The 21,254-nt window shown below is 47.6% G+C and overlaps 1 protein-coding gene across 2 annotated transcripts in view; it reads left to right on the top strand.

Moving 5' to 3' along the window:
• The window catches only part of ASTN1 (astrotactin 1), a 290,412-nt gene that overhangs the window by 186,461 nt on the left and 82,697 nt on the right, over positions 1–21,254 (top strand). For both annotated transcript variants that reach the window (XM_026509292.3, XM_044387798.2), the window contains exons 9-11: positions 9,201–9,275; positions 15,871–16,008; positions 16,525–16,675. In XM_026509292.3, coding sequence (XP_026365077.1) covers positions 9,201–9,275; positions 15,871–16,008; positions 16,525–16,675 — 364 coding nt within the window. The remainder of the gene's footprint in view (positions 1–9,200; positions 9,276–15,870; positions 16,009–16,524; positions 16,676–21,254) is intronic.

Genomic DNA, 21,254 nt, shown 5'->3' with positions numbered 1-21,254 from the left:
ATTTTTTCACGATTTACCGTATATCAAGGGTCATTATAAGTAACTGGCACATATTTTAGATCATTTAATCTTGTGCAGTTGGTGAGGTTAGGCACTATTAGTATCCCATTTTATAGATGAGAAAACTGAGCCACAGAGAGGCGGGAGCGGTGCCAGTTTTCCACTGCTCTTTCATTGAGGTAACTTCTGTAAAGTGCCCGCACGCACTTATACACAACACAGAGGATAAAAACGGCAGCAAACGCTGATTAAAAATGAGTCATCAAAGATTACCAATGATCTGAGGTTGATTTATCCACAGTGTGAAGTCGGTGTGGGGTATGCTGCACCTCATGATTTCCATCTACATATGAGCAAACTGAGACTCTAGGGCGCAGCTGCTTGAGGTCACAGCAGCAGAAGGGAGTTTGGATTTGTCACTTCCACCTGAGGCTCCTTCCCGTATGTCCCACCGCCTGTAAGACGCCAGAGGCTTAGCTGAGATAGCGGCATCCTAGATGGAGCACAGACTGTTCCTGCCCAATTGCTGGAAGGAGGGCCAAGTCATAGGCAAGATGTAGGCTGGTGAATGGATGTGGGGATGCAAGCTTGTAATCCGATTGCCTCTGTTTTCTCAATTCTGTAGGATGCAGAGCGTTAGCTAAGGGTAAGGGTGGGGGAGGAGGTGTTGAAGGTTTTGAGGAGAAAGAGGAAGGTTTGAAATATGATCTAGAGAGTGGGAGAGTGAACAGACAAGGAAAAACGTCGTGTGATGTAGGTAGCATTCAGAGCCCACTCGAGTCAGTGGTGTGGGATTTAAGATGAGACCAGTCAGCGTGGTTGCCAACTGCATTCATGTGTGGAAGGACAGAACTGGGGCCACAGGGCCGTTGAGTGTTGGAGTGTCTTAAACACTCAAGTATGGTGCAGCGGGGGAGGGGTGAGAGAGTTGAGGTTACACAAAAGGGTGTGAATTTATGGGCCACAGAATTTAATCTAAGTAAGGAGTGGGGAGCATACATGAGGTTGGTGAGGGTCAATGCAATGGTGGTTGGATGAAGGGTTTTTAAGTCTCAGGAGGGTAGAAAATTATGGTGTTAGGAGGCATGATCTGGGAAGGTAGGAGGTGATGGTCAGGTATGGGGGTTCTTGAAATTATGACCAAGGAAACGTTGTGTAGTCTAAGCTTTACCATGGGAGTGGGGGTAGAGGACAGGGTCATTTAAGAAGAAAAGCCAAGGTGCTGAGTGGTTTGAGAATTGAAAAGATCATTTTAGTGGCTACTGAAGTCACCAGAAATTACCGAGGAGTGTCAGAGAGGACGGTGAGCCAGGCTCTGAACTGTGGGAGGAAGATGGGATGGGTGATGTTAGCATGACTGGAGCAAGTGGATAGAATGGTCTGATGGCAGGAATTCATGACCTTGGCCAAGGGCACAGGGCTAATCAGTGGTAGAGCCAGGTTTTAAACCTACTCAGTCTGGTGCCAGAGCCACACCCCTGGCTGCTTTGCTATTTTCTGACAAATATGGTATTCTGCTCATAAAAACTTCTAAATAATAGACGTTAAATAATGAATAAATATTTTGTTTGTCTTTACATGAAATTTACATGCTTAAAGATAACATGAGTTTGTAAAATATACCATGATCATCATGGTTTGTTTGTTTGTTTGTTTTTGAGAGAGAGGAGGGGCGGGGCAGAGGGAGAGGGAGAGAGAGAATCTCAAGCAGGCTCCATGCCCAGTACAGAGCCCACACGGGGCTCAATCACACAACCCTGAGATCATGACCAGAGCTGAAATCAAGAGTCAGATGCTTAACGGACTGCACCACCCAAACAACCCCCATCATGGTTTATTTATTTTTATTTTTATTTTTCAAAGATTTTATTTATTCATTTGACAGAAAGAGAGCACAAGCAAGGGGACCTGCAGTCAGAAGGAGAGGGAGAAGGAGAGGGAGAAGCCCCCGATGTGGGGCTCCATCCCACGACCCCGGGATCATGACCTGAGCTGAAGGCAGGCACTTATCTGGCTCAGCCACCCAGGCGCCCCATGGTTTATTTTTTTAAATGTAATGTCAGAAATCCATTTTCTATTCATCACATGGCGATGTGAGTCATAATGAGAGTAACTAGCATTTGTTGACTTTGTTCTGTGTGTCAGGCACTGTGCTAGGGTATATACACTCATTTATACACAAGTCTAGGTATGGTTTTCTCCACACTTTATAGATGACGATGCTGAGGCTGAGAGGAAGTGCGTGGCTTGCCGGAGTGGCGGGCTGCAGCGGACCGCCTCCTCCGGGACTCAGACCCGGTCCAGCCTCGGAGTCGGTTCTTTATAGAGCACCTGCTGGGGGTGGTTCAGCCTAGACAGTGAAGGGAGAGCAAAGAGGATGGCACAGCTCTTTGTATCTCATGAGGGCAAGTATCCACTGAATATATAATAAATTGATTTGATGTGTAGGCTTTATAAAAGAAAGTGTGCTTTATATAACAAGAGACATAACCTAGTCTTGGAGCACCAGGGAAGGTCTATTTTGAGAAGTAATTTTTTAAGCCAGACTTAAAAGAATAGTCTCAGTTATCACATCAGTGGGAGGGAGAGAAATTCAGGTAAAGAAACATCTGGGGCACCTGAGTGGTGCATTTGGTTAAGCGTCTGACTCTTGGTTTTGGCTCAAGGTCATGATTTCAGGGTCGTGAGATCAAGCCCCGCATAGGGCTCTGCGCTCAGGTGGAGTCTGCTGGAGATTCTCTCCCTTTCCCTCAGCCCCTCTCCCCACTCTCTCTCTCTCATTCTAAAATAAAATAAATAAATTTTTAAAATCTTTATTTTTTTAAACATTTTATTTATTTTTAGAGAGAGAGAGACAGAGGCAGAGACAGAGCACAAGCAGGGGGAAGAGCAGAGGGAGACGGACAAGCAGACTCCCCACTGAGCAGGGAGCCTGATGCAGGGCTTGACTCCAGGACCCCCGAGATCATGACCTGGGCTGAAGGCAGACACTTAACCGACTGAGCCACCCAGATGCCCCTTAAAATCTTCATTAAAAAAAAGAAAAAAAAAAGACACAACATCAGCAAGAGTCCCTAGGCCCTAAAGCATCCTATAGAAACATCGGGCCTCATTATCTTTATTATTTAACTTCTGACAAAGCCATGGGTTTAGCAGATAATCTAGGCATCAGTTGTTCTAGTACTTACTTCTCCCGGAACTGGTACTGATTGTGAAGACGGTGGCTTATAATAATCTCCCCTTTTTATCATTAGGATAAATGGAGGCATGGAAAGTTTCAGCCAACAGCGTAGCTGGAAAAGTTATTTTTACCATTTTTCTCTTCACCTTTTTCCCCTGAATATCTTGCAAACTATCTTTCTCCAGAAGCATTTTTTAATGAACCTCTGTTCTTTCTTTGTTTCACTGTTCCCTGCTTGCAAATGCATTTACCTAGCTGAGGAAAGGAACATTTGCTCAAAAGCTGTCACATTACATATGGATATGATCTCCTCAACCAGGACCCCACGGTGTAGCGCTGGCTGGGCTGGAACTTCGTACACTGTGCTTCCACCAGCAACTTAGCCGAATGTGGGCCAGAGGCAAGCTAAAAGGATGTGCTTTTATTTAACTGTGGACAAATTATTTTCATTTCTAAAATGCTCTCTTTAGCGACAGGTGGAGGCATATATAAGTTCAAAAGAAGCTCCTGGTTTCTATAAGCTCATCACGATGTGCCTTACTCATCAGTGTCTGCATCTGAAACATTCTCTCTCTCGCCACACTGAAGTGTGCATAACACCCACATACATACATGCATACATGAATGCATGTATCCATACACGTATATACGTGTAGGTATTCTCTCCGTCCCTCCATTCCTCCTTCCTTCTTTCCTTTCTCTTTCTTCTTTCCTCCCTTCCTTCCTTCCTTCCTTCCTTCCTTCCTTCCTTCCTCCCTCCCTCCCTCCCTCCCTCCTGTCTGTCTATCTATCTATCCATCCATCCATCCATCCATCTATCTCCATTCCCCCTTTCCCTCCCAGGTGATGAGTCTTGAGCTTTCCACAAGGAAGCCCATCCCCAGACATGCTGACCAGAAGCTTTCAAGCTCCATTTCTAGGTGCCACTGTTAGGTAGGAAGCTGCTCTTAATCAGAAAGCCACATCTGAAATGCTCTTGTCCACAGAAGTGGTCTCTTCCTGCACTGCGAGAGCTAGTGTGAAGGGATCGTCCGGTCAGGCTGGCCATGCAGAACGTTCACTTGCTCAATTATGTCTAGGTTACATAGCAGAAGAAATACCCAAAGACAGAGTCAAGTCAAGGCCACCGCCAACTTCTGGCCCAGGCCAACACCAAGACCAAAGGGAAAAACCCCATGACTGCTAATGTGTCCTGGGGAAGAAGAAGAAGAGTTGAGGAGAGAAGCTGAAAATCTGGGAGTTGCCCGTGCTTAGGAAAGATTCTACATAAACTGTAGGTATAGTGTGAGATGGGGAGAGAGCAAAAGGCAAATAAAAGATTACTAATAGTTCTCAGCATCCCCAGTGTGTGTGTGTGTCCCGCTGGCTGCCGTGTTCCCATTACTACGGGGCTGGTCTGCGGCAGGAATTATGCTCCTGCTTGAGGCCGTGGGTCCCACCTGGTGGTCACGCTGGCCTGTGATTGCACCCGGATCTAGGCCATCTGTAGCTGCCCACATGGGAGGACAGTCTTCAGGGTCTTGATTTGTCAGAATGAAGAAATTAACAAGCAAATAAACTCTATGCTGACTTCTGATGCCGCTACTGTTCCTCAAAGAACGAGGGGTACTGGTTCGCCCAGCGCAGGACGGAGAATGTTGGAGGTCACACATCTCAGTTGGAGTCAAAAGAGTGAAGTTTCCTCCCAACTGTAGGGTTGAACCTCCCGCCCCACACCCGGCCTGATGCTATCCTTGGGCAACTCCACGGCCTCACGCTCTTTCCAAAGAACTAATATTGGGCACGGTCTGCTCGGTGATGCCCCCCACTTCTGATGCAGGCAGCGCTTTTGCCCCACAAGCAGATAGAAGCTGGGGCGGAAATCATGATTCTGTGTGACATTCACCCTCCTCCCATCTTGAGCCCTAAAACCCAAATGGGAGTTGCCTCTGCTTAGATGCCTCTCCTTCCCCGGCCGCCGAGCTTGGTCCGGGTGGCTCATCTGGTTCAGGACACGTCAGGCAGTTCCTCCACGGCTGATGCTGTCCTAACGAGGAGGGGAGCATCCCCTCTGTGGTCTGAACCTGTAAAGACACGAGCTGCAGAAACGGGGACCAAGTCTCCACCACGTGCCTTAGCCATTCGGAGAGAATAAAACCTGAAGACTGAAAACAAAGCAAAGAGAGAAGGACCACCGGAGGGCCATGGGGCCCAGTTTCCAGGCGTCCCCAAGGCAATGTCCATTTCAGCCTGGATATAGGACTCAGTGATGGGCTTCTGACGTGGACCTCTACCCAGACAGCCCTGATACAGAGGCTTTTCCTCTGTCAGGCAGTCATGGATAACTCAGCTCCCAAGTGTTAGGTCCAGCTCTTCATCGTGTTACCCCTGCCTTTTCCCGCATGGCCTCCTGGAGCCTCTCCTAGCTTCCCACTGCCACCTGCTACCGTTCCAGGCACCGCCACCACCCAGGCTTCCCAGCCCCAGGACGAGCTCTTTACCACTACCGCCCAGCTTACCTCCCGTACTTCCATTCCCCGTCCTGTTTACTCATTCCCTTCCATTTGCCTGGATATATAGGGGTTTCTTCAGAAAGACTATAGATTCCTTTGAGGGCAAGAATCTCTTTATCCCAACTCCTGGCACCTAGTATCACAGTTCACACACAATAGGCCCTCCATAAATATTTGCTAAATAAATCAAACAGAAATCCCCATGTCTTTGACAGATCATCCTGGACTAGTGGGAAGAAAATGAATAAATTCTCTTTAATTCCTTTGCCGGAGAAATTTGCAACGTTCACCATTTCCCAGGATGGTCTAACCCCCTCTCTGTATTTAAGGTCAATACTGTATCATCACTGTCCTGTGAAGTGATGGCTGGGTGGGAGGTGGGGGAGTGGGGCTTTGGTGTTTCCATGCTCATCATCACCTCCTCTCCACGCAACAAACCTACGTGTGCGATCTGAGTTAGAGCCTGGTGTTGCCATTGCATTTGCAATGCAGGGCAAGACACCTCTTCCTGTATAGAAATTAAGGAACCTTCTAACTAGAGTATTTATATTTGATTCGTGTAGGTGATAAATTCCACTGTTTAAGCAAATGCTTGTAGGACACTCCCTAAATGTCAGACACTGTTCTGAACACTTAAGCTATATTAAATTGTTCCTCCTCATGACAACCTTGCCAAGCAGATATAATTGTTACCATCAACCTCATTTTGCAGGTGAGGAAATGGGGACACAATGATTAAGGGACTTGCTCAAGATCACGCAGTGATTGGTGGCTAAGCTGGAACTGGAAGTAGGCAGGCTGGCTCCAGAACCCATGTCTTCATTGCTGTATCCTGTTGCCTCTCATTGTGATCTGGGCAAGGTCTACCCTGCACATCTGCGCCCTTGGAATTTGGGTTGTCTTTCTCAATCTGCAGGCCCCTCGAGAACAGGAGGGCTCTTTAGTCTGACCTGCCTAGCAACATGCTGGTGTGTGCTTAATCAGTGGGCTCATTGATTTATTACCTATGGCTTGAATACAGGTCTATTTAGGTTATTCTATGCAGTTAATTGTTCACATTGTAATCAACGCCAGTCCTAAAATTTGGCTCCTCAAAATATATTTTCAAACAACCTAGGAGCCAAGCCAAGAATTAACTCTAATTACACATTGTACCAGTTTTTGAGTACTGGAGATGACTCGAAGGCAAAATGTGTGTTATTTAAAATTATTAAACTGATAGTAAATAAAATGTGATTTTGCCCAACAGAGAGATAAAGTTACATGTCCCTCTTTTTCTATTGCCCTTTCTAGAAGGTGTCAAGGATCATGGGGGACTTTTTTCCTCATGACTTCTAGACTTTCTCTTGAATTAATACATAATTTTTAGCAGCCCATAAGCCACCACATGCTATTCAGCAGAAAAGAATCATATTCAAATCCCTCTCTGTGGGTTCACCTCCAATAAAGAGAACAAACATGGAAAACACATGGGGGAGAACTATTTATTTGATGCAGGGGTTATTCATAATACAGTGTGGGGTACTTTTTGGAACCAACTGTAGTTGCTTCAGGATATTTCTAAATTGAATTCCAGGAATAAAGTGTTTATAAATAGTAAGCATAAAAAAGAAAAGAATGCATCCATCCCATCCACTTTCTAATGTAGTCCCAACGGCTCCCCTTGCAACTACGAATTCCTTTGGCTAGTTAATTGGCTAACTAGTTGAGTTAAGTTGTTGGTGCTCAACCCTATCAGACCCAACACCCTGTTTTATAATAAATATTTTTTAACCCATTTTATAATCCTTCCATGAAATTCATAAATAATAAAATCTACGTATGTAAGATTTCAATAATAAACATAATGCCTTAACAATGATTAAAAGAGAAATAAAAACAAAATAATTTATAATGATGTAGTAACTATTTTAATGTGTAAAAGCTGTGGTAGTATTGTGGTAAGAGAAATAATACAGTCGACAGACATTTGCACCTGATGTCGATTCGCCATAATGTAATATGTAAAGTAATATATGATATACAATATATGTAAGAGCAATATAGACTGATCCAGATGTGCTGTATTGATGATTCGAAGATCATGAACAGCATTGTGGACAATGATATCATTTTCCAAACTTATGAACAAATCTTGGTAAAATTTCTAATGATGTATCATCTTCCCTCGATTTACATGGTAGTTACGCAAGTAGAAAAAGTGTCATATTTTGAAACAGTACAAGCTGCTTTGTGCTTATATGTAAATGGAGTTAGCATCTTGGCTCAGGCCATGATAGGCAAGTTTTCACCTATGTAAATGTGTAGTGAGACGTTCGGTAGTTTGCAGGACATATGGAAATGCTTTGTTGCAGTGCACTATTCTAGCCTTTCTGGCCCTGCCCTCTAAATGCCAGCAGTGTCCTCCAAGCATGAATGTCCCCAAACGCACTCTACTGGGTGATATCACCCACACTGACAACCACTGGGTTAGCTCCCAGCATTAGCCCCAAATCATAATTATGTCAATTTATTCTGCTGACTTTTTCTGGTTCTCGAAAACCAAGGCATGTCTGCAGTAAAATCCGTAATACTCGGGTTAGTTGTGAGACTGAGTTCCATGGGAACAGGGGCTCAGTTTATCCAGTGCGTACAATACCTCATACCCAACACAATCCCAGGCTTCACTCAGTCTAGCTCAAATGAGTAAATAATTTTTGAGTTAAGCATTTGGGTTAGTCAAAAGATAGGTCCTATTTAAATGAAATAGTTTTGCTACTTTCAAGTATGGGTGACAAAACCTCAAAGCTCACAAAGGAGACTTGTAGTTAAGAATTATTTAAAAATACCATTTCAGTTGTTTCTGCTTGACTGAATGACATTACAATGTTTGAAAACATCTGGAACCTGTCCAAGTCCCAGAATCGTCATGTCATTTTGAGTAGGGAAGGGGAACATGTTGAGGACCCTGTGTGAGCTGTGGCTTTGGCCAAAGAGGTTTGCTTAATTTTCACAGTAGTCTGGAGGCAGCCGTTATTAACCCTATTTTTACCAAAGAGGATATTAGACTCAACAAGGCAAATAAGCTGTCCACAGCAAGCCAGTTGGGTCAACAGCAGAACAGGGTTTGAACCCAGAGCTCTCTGATTCCAGAGGCTTCCTCTTTCCCAAGAAATCATGCTGCTCCTCTTTTTTTTTAAGTGAGGCAAAGCTAAGGGTCTGTCTGTGAAGTCTGCGTGGGCAGGACCGTGAATTACAGCTATGTGAGGGCCACCTTACTGTAACTCTTCTCTCTATGTAGTCGTGGTTGTCCTGCCCATTACATCCCACTTTCCTAGTGGTTCCATGAATTTTACGTTGATCCTGTTCTCGGTCTGGTTCCAACATTCAGGGTCTTGTGTGAGCTCCCGTCAGTGGGAGTCTGGAGGCAAGGATGAGGTCCTCTCTCTCTCTGGGTCTCCAGTACCCACCATGGTGCCCCGCACGAAGTGGATGTTCCCAGAGTGTTTGTGGAGTTGATTTTAATTGAATGATGTTTCTCCTTTTAGGCCTTGGCCTTACACAATATTTCAGCGGGGCTTTGACCTGGTTTTGGGAGAACAGCCTTCTGATAAAATATTCAGGTAAGTGGCTGTCTAGGGACTTGCTTATGTATGTCTACAAGCCTGTGTCCCACTTCCCACTGAACTTTCTTTCCTAGATAGAAAGTATAACCTGGGAACCACGTTTAGCAGTTCTGCCCTACTCATAACAAAAGCACCGGCCCCACACTTGCCTGGTGACAACGTGGAGAACTTAGAGGGCAGACAACTCCGTTTGGGTCCTGGCTTCCTTCCTTGCTTGCTCTGTGAACCCCCGTAATTTACTTAACCTCTTGGAGCCTCCAGTTTCCGCATTGGTTAAGTGGGGCTACGTCATATGCCCGGTTCTGTTGTTCTGGGGAATATATGAGATAATGCGCGGAAAGCCCCTGGCCTAGAAATTGCCACAGAGCAGGCAATTAATGTCAGTTTCTGCTTCTCCACTTTGCATCTAATTTGCACCTTTTTCATAAAATCTTGCTCAAAATGAATCTGTCCCACCCCTGCCGCCTCCTTTTCTCAGCTCTACTTCATTATTATTTTCTTCTCTCTACCACCCTCCTAATCAAATCAGATGTTTCTGGTCCCTCCCAAATTTCTATCGACACACCTGGAATAGCACAAGCTGGAAAAGTCAACAAGCAGAGGAAGGATCTGGGTGCTGCCGTGGACTATTGGATTTTCTTCAAGTTTCATTCACACCAGGCTTTAGCTGGAACACATGTTTATTGCCAGACTAAGATCTTATCATCCATTTATTCCTTCAACCTACCCATCACTCAATGAATGTGCAGCAGAATGTGCCTCTGCTGGCTACCAGCTAAGTGCCCGAGATTGCATGTGGCCTGGCAGAGTGGACGTGAAGACACCTCCCTGTGCGGGCACGTCCCCAGGTAGAGGAAGTCAGCAGTCCCGCAGGAGGGTCTGATGTCAAAGCACGATGCCTTAAGCTAGTGTGAGGCTGTATGGGAGGAGTGGGGAGCAGTGTGGGGCAGATGGAAACCTTGTTTCCTTTTCCCTGCACTACTAATGTGCTGAGTTTCATGTATTCACTGCTCCCTTTCCAGGCCCTGCCCCAGATCCTCCCTGGCAGCCAGACCTGGCCTAGGTGTTCCTTTTGCTCCTGCATTCGCCCCCTAGAGCTCGCTCCTCTGCCCCAGCTTCTCCTGCCCCTCCTGCCGGCTGGCTCCAGATGGACCCGGTTTGGCCCCTGCCGTGTTCTCTTAAGGCATGCTCTTGGCAAGAGCGCAGATTTGCAGAATCACTTCCGCACGGGGCCTCCCCTTGCCTTTTTCCCTCCTGAGTGTCTCTCCCTGGGGGAGGCTGGGTCACATTAATGGCATTGGCCGTAGGCTGCGTTTGAGGATTTGTGCTACACAAGATGTCAGCTATATTCCTTAGACTACGACTTGGGCATTTAAACTTCCCAACAATGATTTATCATTTGGCTGACTTTTTTCTCTCTTTTTCTGTTGCTGGTCTGCGAGGACCTTCAAAGGGTGATAAAGATAAGGCAGATGGAGAGCCTCGTGGAGTTAGGCTGATTAATGTGGATAAGCTTCCTCTCCCCTAAAAGTCGGAAGCTAACACTTTGAGAAACAGAGGCCTTCATGAAATTTCTGTCAGAGCAGAACTGCACAGGAACTGCGTTTCCGTCCCCACAAGCTCCATCTATTCTTTTCAAGTTCGTTAGTTGCCAACTGGCTGTGATACCCCAGCACTGCAGAGGGGTCAGTTGCATGGTTTGACCCTTTCAGTCAACTATTTCAGGAGCCAGTGGGGTAATCAATCATGTTGGTCCCTAACGTGACAATATGTAGTCTCTCTCTGACAAATGCCATGGGTCATGATTTACCTGTTACAGGTATTAAGAACTGTAATCAAAACCACTCTGGGATCTGAGTAAACCAACTGCCAGGGGCTATTCTGGAAAATTCTAGACCTGGTCAGTGACCGTAATCTCCTAAAGAAGTGAAGGACTATTTACTTGCCATTCTGCTCACCTATGATTTAGTGTCCTGATGAATTCCAAGCCACTGCACATTTCTGACATTTGAGTCTTTCCGCCGTTGAACGTCAGTGTACAAGTCTGTATTATAAGCTGCTCGTCTGTTATGCAACCTTTCGTTCTTAGTCAGATCTATTCCCTACCTGATCCACTGTACCCAACAACTTGAACATTTCCTACTCTGCACTGTGGTTCATCCTCTTTCCTCTAGCAAGAATATTTATTCTCCTTCTAATATAAACACTACCCATTTTCATGGTCCGCACCACTGCAAGAAACTGGCTTAGATGCTGTAGGTAGACCAAACAAATATGACTGACATCATCCCTGACTTCAGGGAATTTACAGTCTCATCCAAGAATTGTTCTCCAACCCTGGTCCTCCAGGGGAATCCCAGTGGGCTTCAGAATTGACCAGTGATCTTACCCGGCACAAACGAATTAACTGAAAAGTTCTGAGATGTGGGACCAGGCCATGAGTGTTTTTCAAAAGCACCATGGTAATTCTGATCTCTACCCAGGATGGATAAATGCTGCTCTAAAGCTTCTCCAATCCGCAATGACTTTTCCCCCTCCAAATATCTGTAGCATACGGTCTGTAATATTTATTTGTCAATTATTTTATCGCATGTTTATTTTTATTTGCCTATTTATTTCCCCAGTGAAATGGTTGTCTTCTTGAGGTAAAGGGTAGTACCCTATATGGCTTTAAATATTTAACGTCCAGCACACAATTTGGAACACAGTAAATCTCTAGTAAATATCTGTAGTTGATCATTTCAGGTATTTCCTAAGGACTTGAAACCAGATTAATAAAAGACCTTGATACTCAACCTAACCTTGGTAATCTGCAATCCCAAAGAAGCTGGGAAGGGCCCACGCTAGACTCAAAGGGTCTGAGGAGGCTGAACCTCCAGCTGAGTCTTTTTAGCAAACCCCACGTGGTCCCAGAGACGTCCTTTCCATTGTGGTTGGGATGATGCCATTCCACTAGACCCTCTGGTGAAAGGGATTGGTGGAGACCAGATTGCTCTCCCAGAGACCTTCCTTCCCACACGTGTACCTGTGTCACTGGGAACAACACCTCATCCTGGACTGGCCCGCTCTGGGGAACAGTGGAGCTGCCAGGCCAAGAGCTGTTCATCTGTTTCCTCACATTCTCTTTGATGCCAAGCTGCGGTGAGAGTACAGGCTTATTCTGTCCAGTGCTCTCTGGCAAGTGTTGGCCTCTGAACAAAAGTTTTAAGCTAGTTCAACAGTGTCGTGTGCACGACTCAGCCTACAGCTGAGCCATCAACCGCAGTGGTCGCCACCAGCTGTCACGAGAGAAGGCCCAACTTGGGGAAGCATTCCAGATGCTCTCCCAATTTCTCTTTAGTGGCTTTTTGAAGTCATTCCTGCCAAATCTGTATGAATGAGGGACAGATGAGATTTCAGGACACAGCTTTTTCTCTGACAGTTTGTTCTATATTTGGTGTTTTGGAGTTACTCCGTAAATTTTGCAGAGAAAAGAAAACTTTAGAATTTCATAGGCATGAGCCAGTATAGGCTGGAACGCTGCTGGGAGCCGCACTTGAGTATCATACCAACCCCCATCTTTCCCACTTACGGAGAGGTGACCTTGGGGAGGTTGCTAAGTTCCTTACAATCTTAATGGACAGATTGGTAAAATGGAGCCAAGTGACCAACCTCAGAGGACTGTGGTGAGGATAAATGGGGAAGCTCCCTGGAGCACCTGCCGTGTTGAGAGTTCTCAAGTGAAGTTAGTCTTAGCCACACCTGACTGCTTCCCCTGCGTGTTTCACCTTGGACCTACCAGGAATCGAAGATCACACTGTTTTTTTCTTCTTAATGTGGTCCATTGCTGTGTCTCAGAACCTACTGGGCACTTTGGAAGCTCCTCACAACGTGAAACCCAGATCGTTCTTGACCATTAAATCTATTCAAACCCAGAGATGAACCCCTATCCTGCTCTACATGAAGGATAATCTTCACCAGCACTTCTACCTTTAAATTTGAAAATGGAGATTATATCCCCCTGTAGCCCATGTAAACTAGAGAACATAACTAAATCTCCTTATTGATCAGTCAATAAATATTTATGGAGTGACCCCCTTTGGCCAAACATTTGTGTTAGGCCGTGAGAATACAGAGATGCCATCCAAGAGGGCACGTTCTTCTGAATGGTGACAGCACAGGAAAAGGTGGGCACAATTTCCACATCTCCGGGGCAGCCAGGGACCGGGTATGGGCAGAGAGGAGCATCCCTTGCTCAGCCTGAAGTCGAGCCTGAAGATCCTAGAGGGCTTTCTGGAAGGGGTGGGAATTTTAACTAAGTCTTAAAATGGCTGGAATCCAGCAAAGGACACAGGGAAGCAAATTCAGAATGGATTATCAAGAGCAAAGGCAAAGAGGTGAGAAGATGAAGGCGACTTTAGGAACTATGGTCAGCTTGCACCGTAGAAGCACAAAGTGTGAGGCAGGGCTTGGCGTAAGGAGAAGCTGAAGAAGTGGGTGGGAATGGCATCTTTGGAGATGTAAACTTTGCCCTGTAGCTCTTAGATGCATTTAGCAGTTCTAGCTGGAGGAAAAGGTGGCTTCCTCTTCCCTTCGAGTTGTTGCTGCGTGCAGAGGAGGGGAAAGCTGAAATGGAGGGACATGGGACTCTCTTCCAAAAGGAAATTAACCATCAGAAATATGCTAGAACTGCCAACTGTTTCCTAAAATCTGTTTCATAAATTATAAGCTACAGGTCCCAGATTTGTTGCTCTGCATCCAAGCAAACTTGTAATTTTGTAACCAAAATAGAAAACAAAAATTCACCTCTATGTCCAAATAAACAAATAAACTGCTTCCTCCCGGTACCATCCAAACTTGAGTATGTTCTCTTGGAAACAAAAGATTCCTTATAATATTAGTGGTGCCCTCAGCCCAGCCTGCCTATTGCAGTGTTGCCCTCGAGAATGTCCATCCTAAAACGCAGGGTCAGCACAACTACTCGCCTGTTGTTGCCTTGGACCCACTTTATCCCTAACTTCCAAATTCCAGTCACTTTGGGACAATCATTTGCCCTGAATTGGCCCCTTAACCTTGCCCGGTGAGGGAGGGTGTGTGTGTGTGTGTGTGTGTGTGTGTGTGAGAGAAGGGGCTGGCATGCCTTCAATTTTGGCAGGTGTCCTCGTCTGTCCCCTATTAACAGCCTCCTTCACCTGGTGCAGACCCCTCCTGCACCCCGCACAGACCCAGCCCCAACTATTGCCTTCTGCCTCCAGGGTGGGAAGAGTTGAGTGCTTCCTTCAGAGCAAGAGGCATCGCTGATATTTCAGCACTGCTGAATGTGGAGATTTGCCCAGCAGGTCAGAGAAGTAGGGGACCAAGAGTGAGATTGGGAATGAAGGAACCATCTCCCCAGTCCTGGCCATATCCCACTTGCTCAGTGGTTTTGCCTCTCCCCCGGGCCCATGCCTTCTCGTCTTTCAGCTGTTCTAGCTCCTCAGGCTGTCATTCAGGGAGTGGGTGAGCCTTGGTCCGTGGGTATTCCCTGCGGCCAGCATTCCGGAGCGCTACATTTCTCATAAAAGATCGCGCGCCATCAGTCTGGTTTCCTAGCATCTCCGGCAACCCCAGGGAGTGGAGAAGGGAGTGTGTGGGTTAAGGGAGAGGTAAGAGCAAGATTCCGAAGTGGCGTTCTGTGACCAGCATACCGATCAAGCCAGGGCTGGGTTCTTTTTAATTGTACACATTCTTTAATTGTTCCTCGCTCTGCGTTAAAGTTGGAAGGGGCTGCCAGACTGCCACAACCTTGTGATATCCCACCCACACTGGCTTTTATCCCATGGACTATTTTTTGACTGTGAACACAGAGTATTTGAATGCCTTTGAAATAAAATGAATGAATAAATAAACAAGTAATGTTTCATGGTTTCCTTAAGCTTTCCCTTGAAATGCTGATTGATTCTTTTATTCCTTTTAGCTCCTGTTATAAGAATTAAAAAAAAAAAAACAACCCACAACAACACGATCTCCCCTGTCCCCCGAGGGTTACCGCCATTAGCTGAGGGTGTGGGTAGGAGTGTGGAGAGTACATCCAGGCTTGCTCTGTTCGTCCTCTTCTCCTCTCCCTGGGGCTCCTGGCTTCGGTTGTTTATGTGTGCCTCACACAACAACCAGCAAACGGGGAGCTTCTCGCTTCTTTCCCTTGGTAGGGTTTCTCCAGGCACAGAGAGAAGCCATCACTACCACTGTGGGTGTGCGATCCGAGGGATGGGGCTGGTGGGAGGCCAGCCTGTCTCTTCAGTTAAAATGCTTCCAACTGTATCTGACTTAGGACTGAGGAAGCCCAGCTTCACATCTGAAGGAAACTGGAATTGGGTTTCTTAGGGCTTGATAAAACCCCTTCCAGCAGCTGCTGAGGGGGTGCCATCCTCAGCTCCCCCAGCTGGCCGGACAGGTGTGTAGGAGCAGTCCTCTCTGCCTCCCTCGGATCAGTCGTGTTGTCCACACAATGGCGGTCAGCTCCCTCTTCTGAAGAGGCCGCGAGGGCTGGGAAGGACTGACGGCAGAAGGCCGGGTCCTCCGGCGGGGTGCCGGTCCCCCAGCCGTAACCACCTGGTGTTGGGTGTCCCTGCAGGTTCACCTACACCCTCGGGGAGGGCATGTGGCTGCCCCTCAGCAAGAGCTTTGTGATCCCACCGGCTGAACTGGCCATCAACCCTTCGGCGAAGTGTAAGACGGACATGACGGTGATGGAGGACGCCGTGGAGGTCAGGTGCGTGGGGGCCCAGGGCGCCGAGGCCACACCTGGCGGGGGGGGGGGCTGAGGGAGGAACCCCCTGAAGGCCCAAGGAGGTAGGGAAGGAGTCAGGACAAGCTGAAAGGGGAAGCTGGCAGGCTGCCTTCAGATTCGCAGTCCGCGGTGCCGGGATCTACTCTATCTGGGTCGATATCGCACACCCCAAGGCTCGTGCTCTGGGAGAGGACATAAAATTAGAGTTTGTAAGCACTTCCCACATCCCCTAAGGACTGACAGGCAATAAAATGTTAATTTCCTTGCCCAAGTTTAGACCTCCTTCTTTGACCAGGCATTACAGCCTTGGCTCATTTCCCAGATATGGAGAATGTCCATAATTTGTTAGTTCAAGGCTCAGAGTGTGGCTGATCTTTACTTTTTGTTAGCGAGAGCGAGACGTGACGCGGTTGACTAGATAGGAACTTGGAATGTGATGCTACTTGCTGCACCCGAAGTCCCCTTGACTCCGCCCCCTCCCCCCGTGTCTCCCCACAGAGAGGAGCTGATGACCTCGTCCTCCTTTGACAGCCTGGAGGTCCTGCTGGATTCCTTCGGGCCCGTGCGCGACTGCAGCAAGGATAACGGGGGCTGCAGTAAGAACTTCCGCTGCATCTCCGACCGCAAGCTGGACTCCACTGGCTGCGTGGTACGTCCGCCCCATCAGTTGGGGGTGGGGGGACGAGGGTGGCGGGGTGCACAGGGGAAGACATAATGCAGATACTTAGATGAAAATACACCGTGAATAAAAGAGAAGGAGCCTGGCTGGCTCCGTCGGTAGAGTGTGCCACTCTTAATCTCGGGGTCATGAGTTCGAGTCCCACATTGGGTGCAGAGGTTATTTAAAAACAAAATCTTTAAAAAAAGAGAGAGAGAAGGTCAAAAATGATCCCTCTCTAGTTGTCACCACTGTCTAAGTTATGAATTTTTTCAGGACGCCTTGGTAGCTCAGTCAGTCAAGTGGGGCTGACTTTTGTTATCAGTTCAGATCATGATCTCAAGGTTGTGAGATCAGTCCTCTGCACTGGGTGCGGAGTCTGCTTAAGATTCTCTCTCTCTCCCCCTCCTGACCCTCCTCCCACCTCCCTCCCTAAAAAAATAAATAAATAAAAAATAAGGGGCCCCTGGGTGCCTCAGTTGGTTAAGCGCCTGCCTTCGGCTCAGGTCATGATCCCAGAGTCCTGGGATCGAGTCCCACATCGGGCTCCCTGCTCAGTGGGGAGTCTGCTTCTCCATATCCCTCTGCCCCTCCCCCCTGCTTGTATGTGTGCTCCCCCTCCCTCAAATAAATAAATAAAATCGTAATAAATAAATAATTTAAAAATTATGAATTTTCTCTTATCAGAGATGAGAAGCTAATCACCAGTTAATCGAGAAATATTTATGGAGCACCTGTTGTGTGTACCATCACTATTCTAGGGAAATTTCATGACTTATAGAACAGGATTCTTTGTTTCCAGTGTTACAATCTAATTGGTGAGGGATACCCCCAAACAATTCAGGAAGTAATTAGCTGCTGAATAGTATGACATTGACTCTGGTAGGAATTCAACTGTATTAACTGTAATAGGAAATTCCACCTTTGTCTTGGGTCAAATGACATTGACTGTAGCAGGAGATTTAAGGAGAAACCTACCTAAGGCCAGAATGATGAAAGAAGTAAGTTACGCCAGGAGTGGGAGGGAAAAATAAAAATATGTCTCCTTCGAGACCCTGGCGATGAACTCCTACTTCACCGAAGGTAGTTTTCTACTTTGTTATCAGCTACGGGAACTTTGGCTACGTGTAAAATATGTGATGCTAGGACCTAGAAGGGCCATTTGGTCGAGAGCGTGCTAAGGTCGCCCCTGCACTGTGGATGAAGAGTGATTGAACCCCGCAGGTAAAGGGAGGCAGGAGCAGATGAAGCCGTCAGCCGCCCATGCCTTTCTGTTGGCATGTTTGCGCCCCTCAACACTGTTGTCTGTCACCGGCCCTCCCTTCTCTTAAGGGCAGAATGATGCAATCCTCACAGAGAGGAGTGGACAAGGAAGGAAGGCAGCAAAGCCAGACGTCAAGTGGGCATAAAGGAGAGGGAGAGCTGGTTCATTGAGACGCGCGTTGCTCTGCAGTGTTTCTGGGGGCAGGGCCAGGAGCCGCCAGCTCAGGGAGAACACGGTGCCTCCTCCTGCTTCCCAGTCTGACCGCTGCGCTCTGGTAAGGGGACCCGGAGCAGGGGCAAGCTGTGAGGAGGCCGGGCCAGTCCATCTTTCACACACCTCCTTCCTGGTCTCTGAGCACCTGCTCTGTTCCCAGAGCTGTGCTCTATCAAAGATGGAGGAGTGCCTGGGATCCAGGGTGGGACTCTCTCAGCCTTAGGCCTCCCCAGACTTTCACAGATTAGGCAGCCACTGACGGGAGCCTGATTCATCTGAGTTGGGAAAGAAAGTAAAGAAAAGAAAAGGGAGAGAGCAGAGGGGCAGGTAGGCGGAGACCTGGCCGATCCATCAAAGGAACGGAAAGCAGAACAGAGGACCATCAGGAAAGGACAAAGACAAGTGTTCTTTGGTTCTGTCTTCCAGAGGCAGCCAGGAGGTGAGGTGATGTCCCACAGTGCGGCCCTCCCTTGGGCCGGTCCACTTTCAGATGTCTTGAGCAAGGAGCTTCCCAACTGGGTCCCTCAGGAGACAATTTCACTGTCTAATGGAGCTTCCAGCTGAGACACATTTTTTCCCTCCTATTCAACCTGCATTTCTTCATTCAGATTTCAACCTTTCATTCCTCACTGCTCTCTCGGGTCATTCTGAGTACTGAACCACTGCGTGTGCACGTGCGTGGATCCCTCTCTCCAACCCGCCCCGCCCCCATCCCAGCTGGTCCCGGATGAATTTGAGCGTGCTCACACCTTCACACACATGCACACGATACACTCTCCGTCTCCTCCCACCTCCCTGCCTCTTTCCCGAGCCCGAAGGGTTGCCTGTCAAGTGCCTTCTGTCGGTGATCCTAGCCCCTTTTACTTGGCATGTAGCCTTGCTGGTATATTTTTGTACTTTTAGCACTGTAATCTGTGAGACGGAGCAAGCAGGAATAGTTCCGATGAATATGCATTTGCAATAAGGTCGCCGCGTTTTAGAATCCGAGCCACTGCAGAAAGTCACCCAATAAGACCAGTGCTTGGGATTAGCATAATACTTTAAAGTCACTGGTCCAGGGTGGCGGTTGGAGGAAGGAGGGACCCACCGACTGGCAGGCCATTCAATTGACTGTTTTTCCTTGGCCATAAAGCACGTGATCCCTGAGACAGGAGGACTGATGGGGTGAGAGCTGATGTGCCACATCATGACCCTTGGGATGGTCCTGAGAAGTAGACCAGGGACCCCCCCACTGATGCGTTACCAGAGCAGTCCCGAGTCATCTGGAGGTGGACCGGGGACAGCAGCGGACCTGGCACCAAACTGCAGTTCGGGAGGATTGGGCTACCATTCTCCTCTCCACGGAAACCCTGACATTCAGTTAGTTCTCTGGGTGCTGAACTGAAAGCCTTCTCAGGAAAGCCGTGTTTTCATGAAAGGAGAAAGAGGTGAGGAACTCAGAACACCCTGGCCCTTAAGGAACCCAGGAGAGCGGCAGAGATGTGGGACAGAAGGACGCACCCGGGCATTTTCCTGACTGGACGCCAGCCAGACAGGTGGGGCTGGTGCGCCCTGGCCACTCAATCTTCATTCTTTCTAGGAAGGCAGGACATGTTTCTCGGGTATGCATGGACTCCCACAGGGTTAATTGCTACCCGGTTAATTGCCCTATTGTTTATGTTGTCTCTGAGGACAGAAAACAAATGCCGGTGAAAGGCACAGACCTGTAGAAGCCACAGTCCCTCTGTGCCAAACCAGACCACTCTCCCAAAGCAGGGATTGTTGAATCTTTGGGAGGGTTCCCAGAGCAGAGGTCAGCCGCCCGCCGCCGATACCTTGGGTCTTACTTCTACCCCTTGTCCTTACTGTGCCAAGGTGGGAGCAGGAGTCCTTCCCTGGAAAGCACAAGAGTAGGGGTTCTGTGTTCTGTGAAGTTCCATTAGGTCCTGCAGAGCTACTGTATTACTGTCCTATTGCTGCTGTAACAAATGACCACAGGTTTTTAGGGGCTTCAAACAATACTCATTTATTATCTTACAGCTCTGTAGGCGAGAATCCAACATGAGTCTCACTGGGCTAAAATCAAGTGTCAGTGGGACTGAATTCCTTTCTCGAGGCTCCAGGGAAGAATCCACTGCCTTCTCTTTCTTAGCTTCTAGAGTTTGCCCTCGGGTTTGGCTCGTGGTCTGCTCTTGCATCTTTAAAGCCAGCTACATTGCATTTTTCTGGCCATTCTTCTGTAGCACATGCTCTCTGATCTTCTGCTTCCCTCATCCACTTTTAAGGACTCTTGTGATTATGTTGGGTCCACCTGAATCATCCAGGATGATATCTCCATCTCAACCTGACCAGCAAAGCCCTTTCGGTCATATAAGGTGACATGTTCGCGGGTTCCGGAGGTCATATTGCTGACATCCTTGGGGGCCATGGGTGGGAGATGGCAGTGGGATCGGAACAGACTTGGTAGGCTGGACGCTGGTCCCCACTCCCAGCTTGAACCAGGCCATCCTCATTCTCACCAAGCCTACCTATTGAGGTTTAAGTTAAAACTTGGAAAGTTTGGAAATTATTTCCAACGCTATAAAATAATGGAAAGCCTGTGCTCTATTGCTCCTTCTGCATCTTCACACTCATCCTGAAAGTGGCCAAAAGGTGGCCTTGCTTCGTGCTCTATCTGCATGGGCTTAGGTGAGCAGACCGTGGCCTTGGAAGGCAAGAGGTGGGCTGTCCAGCTTTCTCGTGTAATGAACACATGACCTTCCCTGCCAGAGCGTTATGCTCTAATGAGCTTTGAATTACCCAGTGACCCTGCCGCCCTTCTGTCCACATGCTGTCCACAATGGTTTCCCATGAAATGTATCATTTCGCCTCTGCTGGAGCGCAGATGTGTGGAGACCATTACAGATGACCATATCTCTTTCTCTCTGTAGGACAGTGAGCAGAAGTGTATGCCTCAGAGGCGTTCAGAGAAATGGGGGCAGGAAGCTGAAATGTAAATTTAATTCCATCAGACTTTCCCCTTGGGAGAAGTCTTGCATGGCTTGGGCTTGTGTGTCAGAGCCCATCAAAAAGTCAGGGAAATTATTATTTGTAAAAGGGAGATTGCCATGTAGT

The sequence above is a fragment of the Ursus arctos genome, unplaced genomic scaffold (assembly GCF_023065955.2).
Source record: "Ursus arctos isolate Adak ecotype North America unplaced genomic scaffold, UrsArc2.0 scaffold_2, whole genome shotgun sequence".
Lineage (NCBI taxonomy): Eukaryota > Metazoa > Chordata > Mammalia > Carnivora > Ursidae > Ursus > Ursus arctos.
The sequence above is the reverse complement of the archived record's forward strand: the minus strand, read 5'-3'. Positions and strand labels throughout refer to the sequence as shown.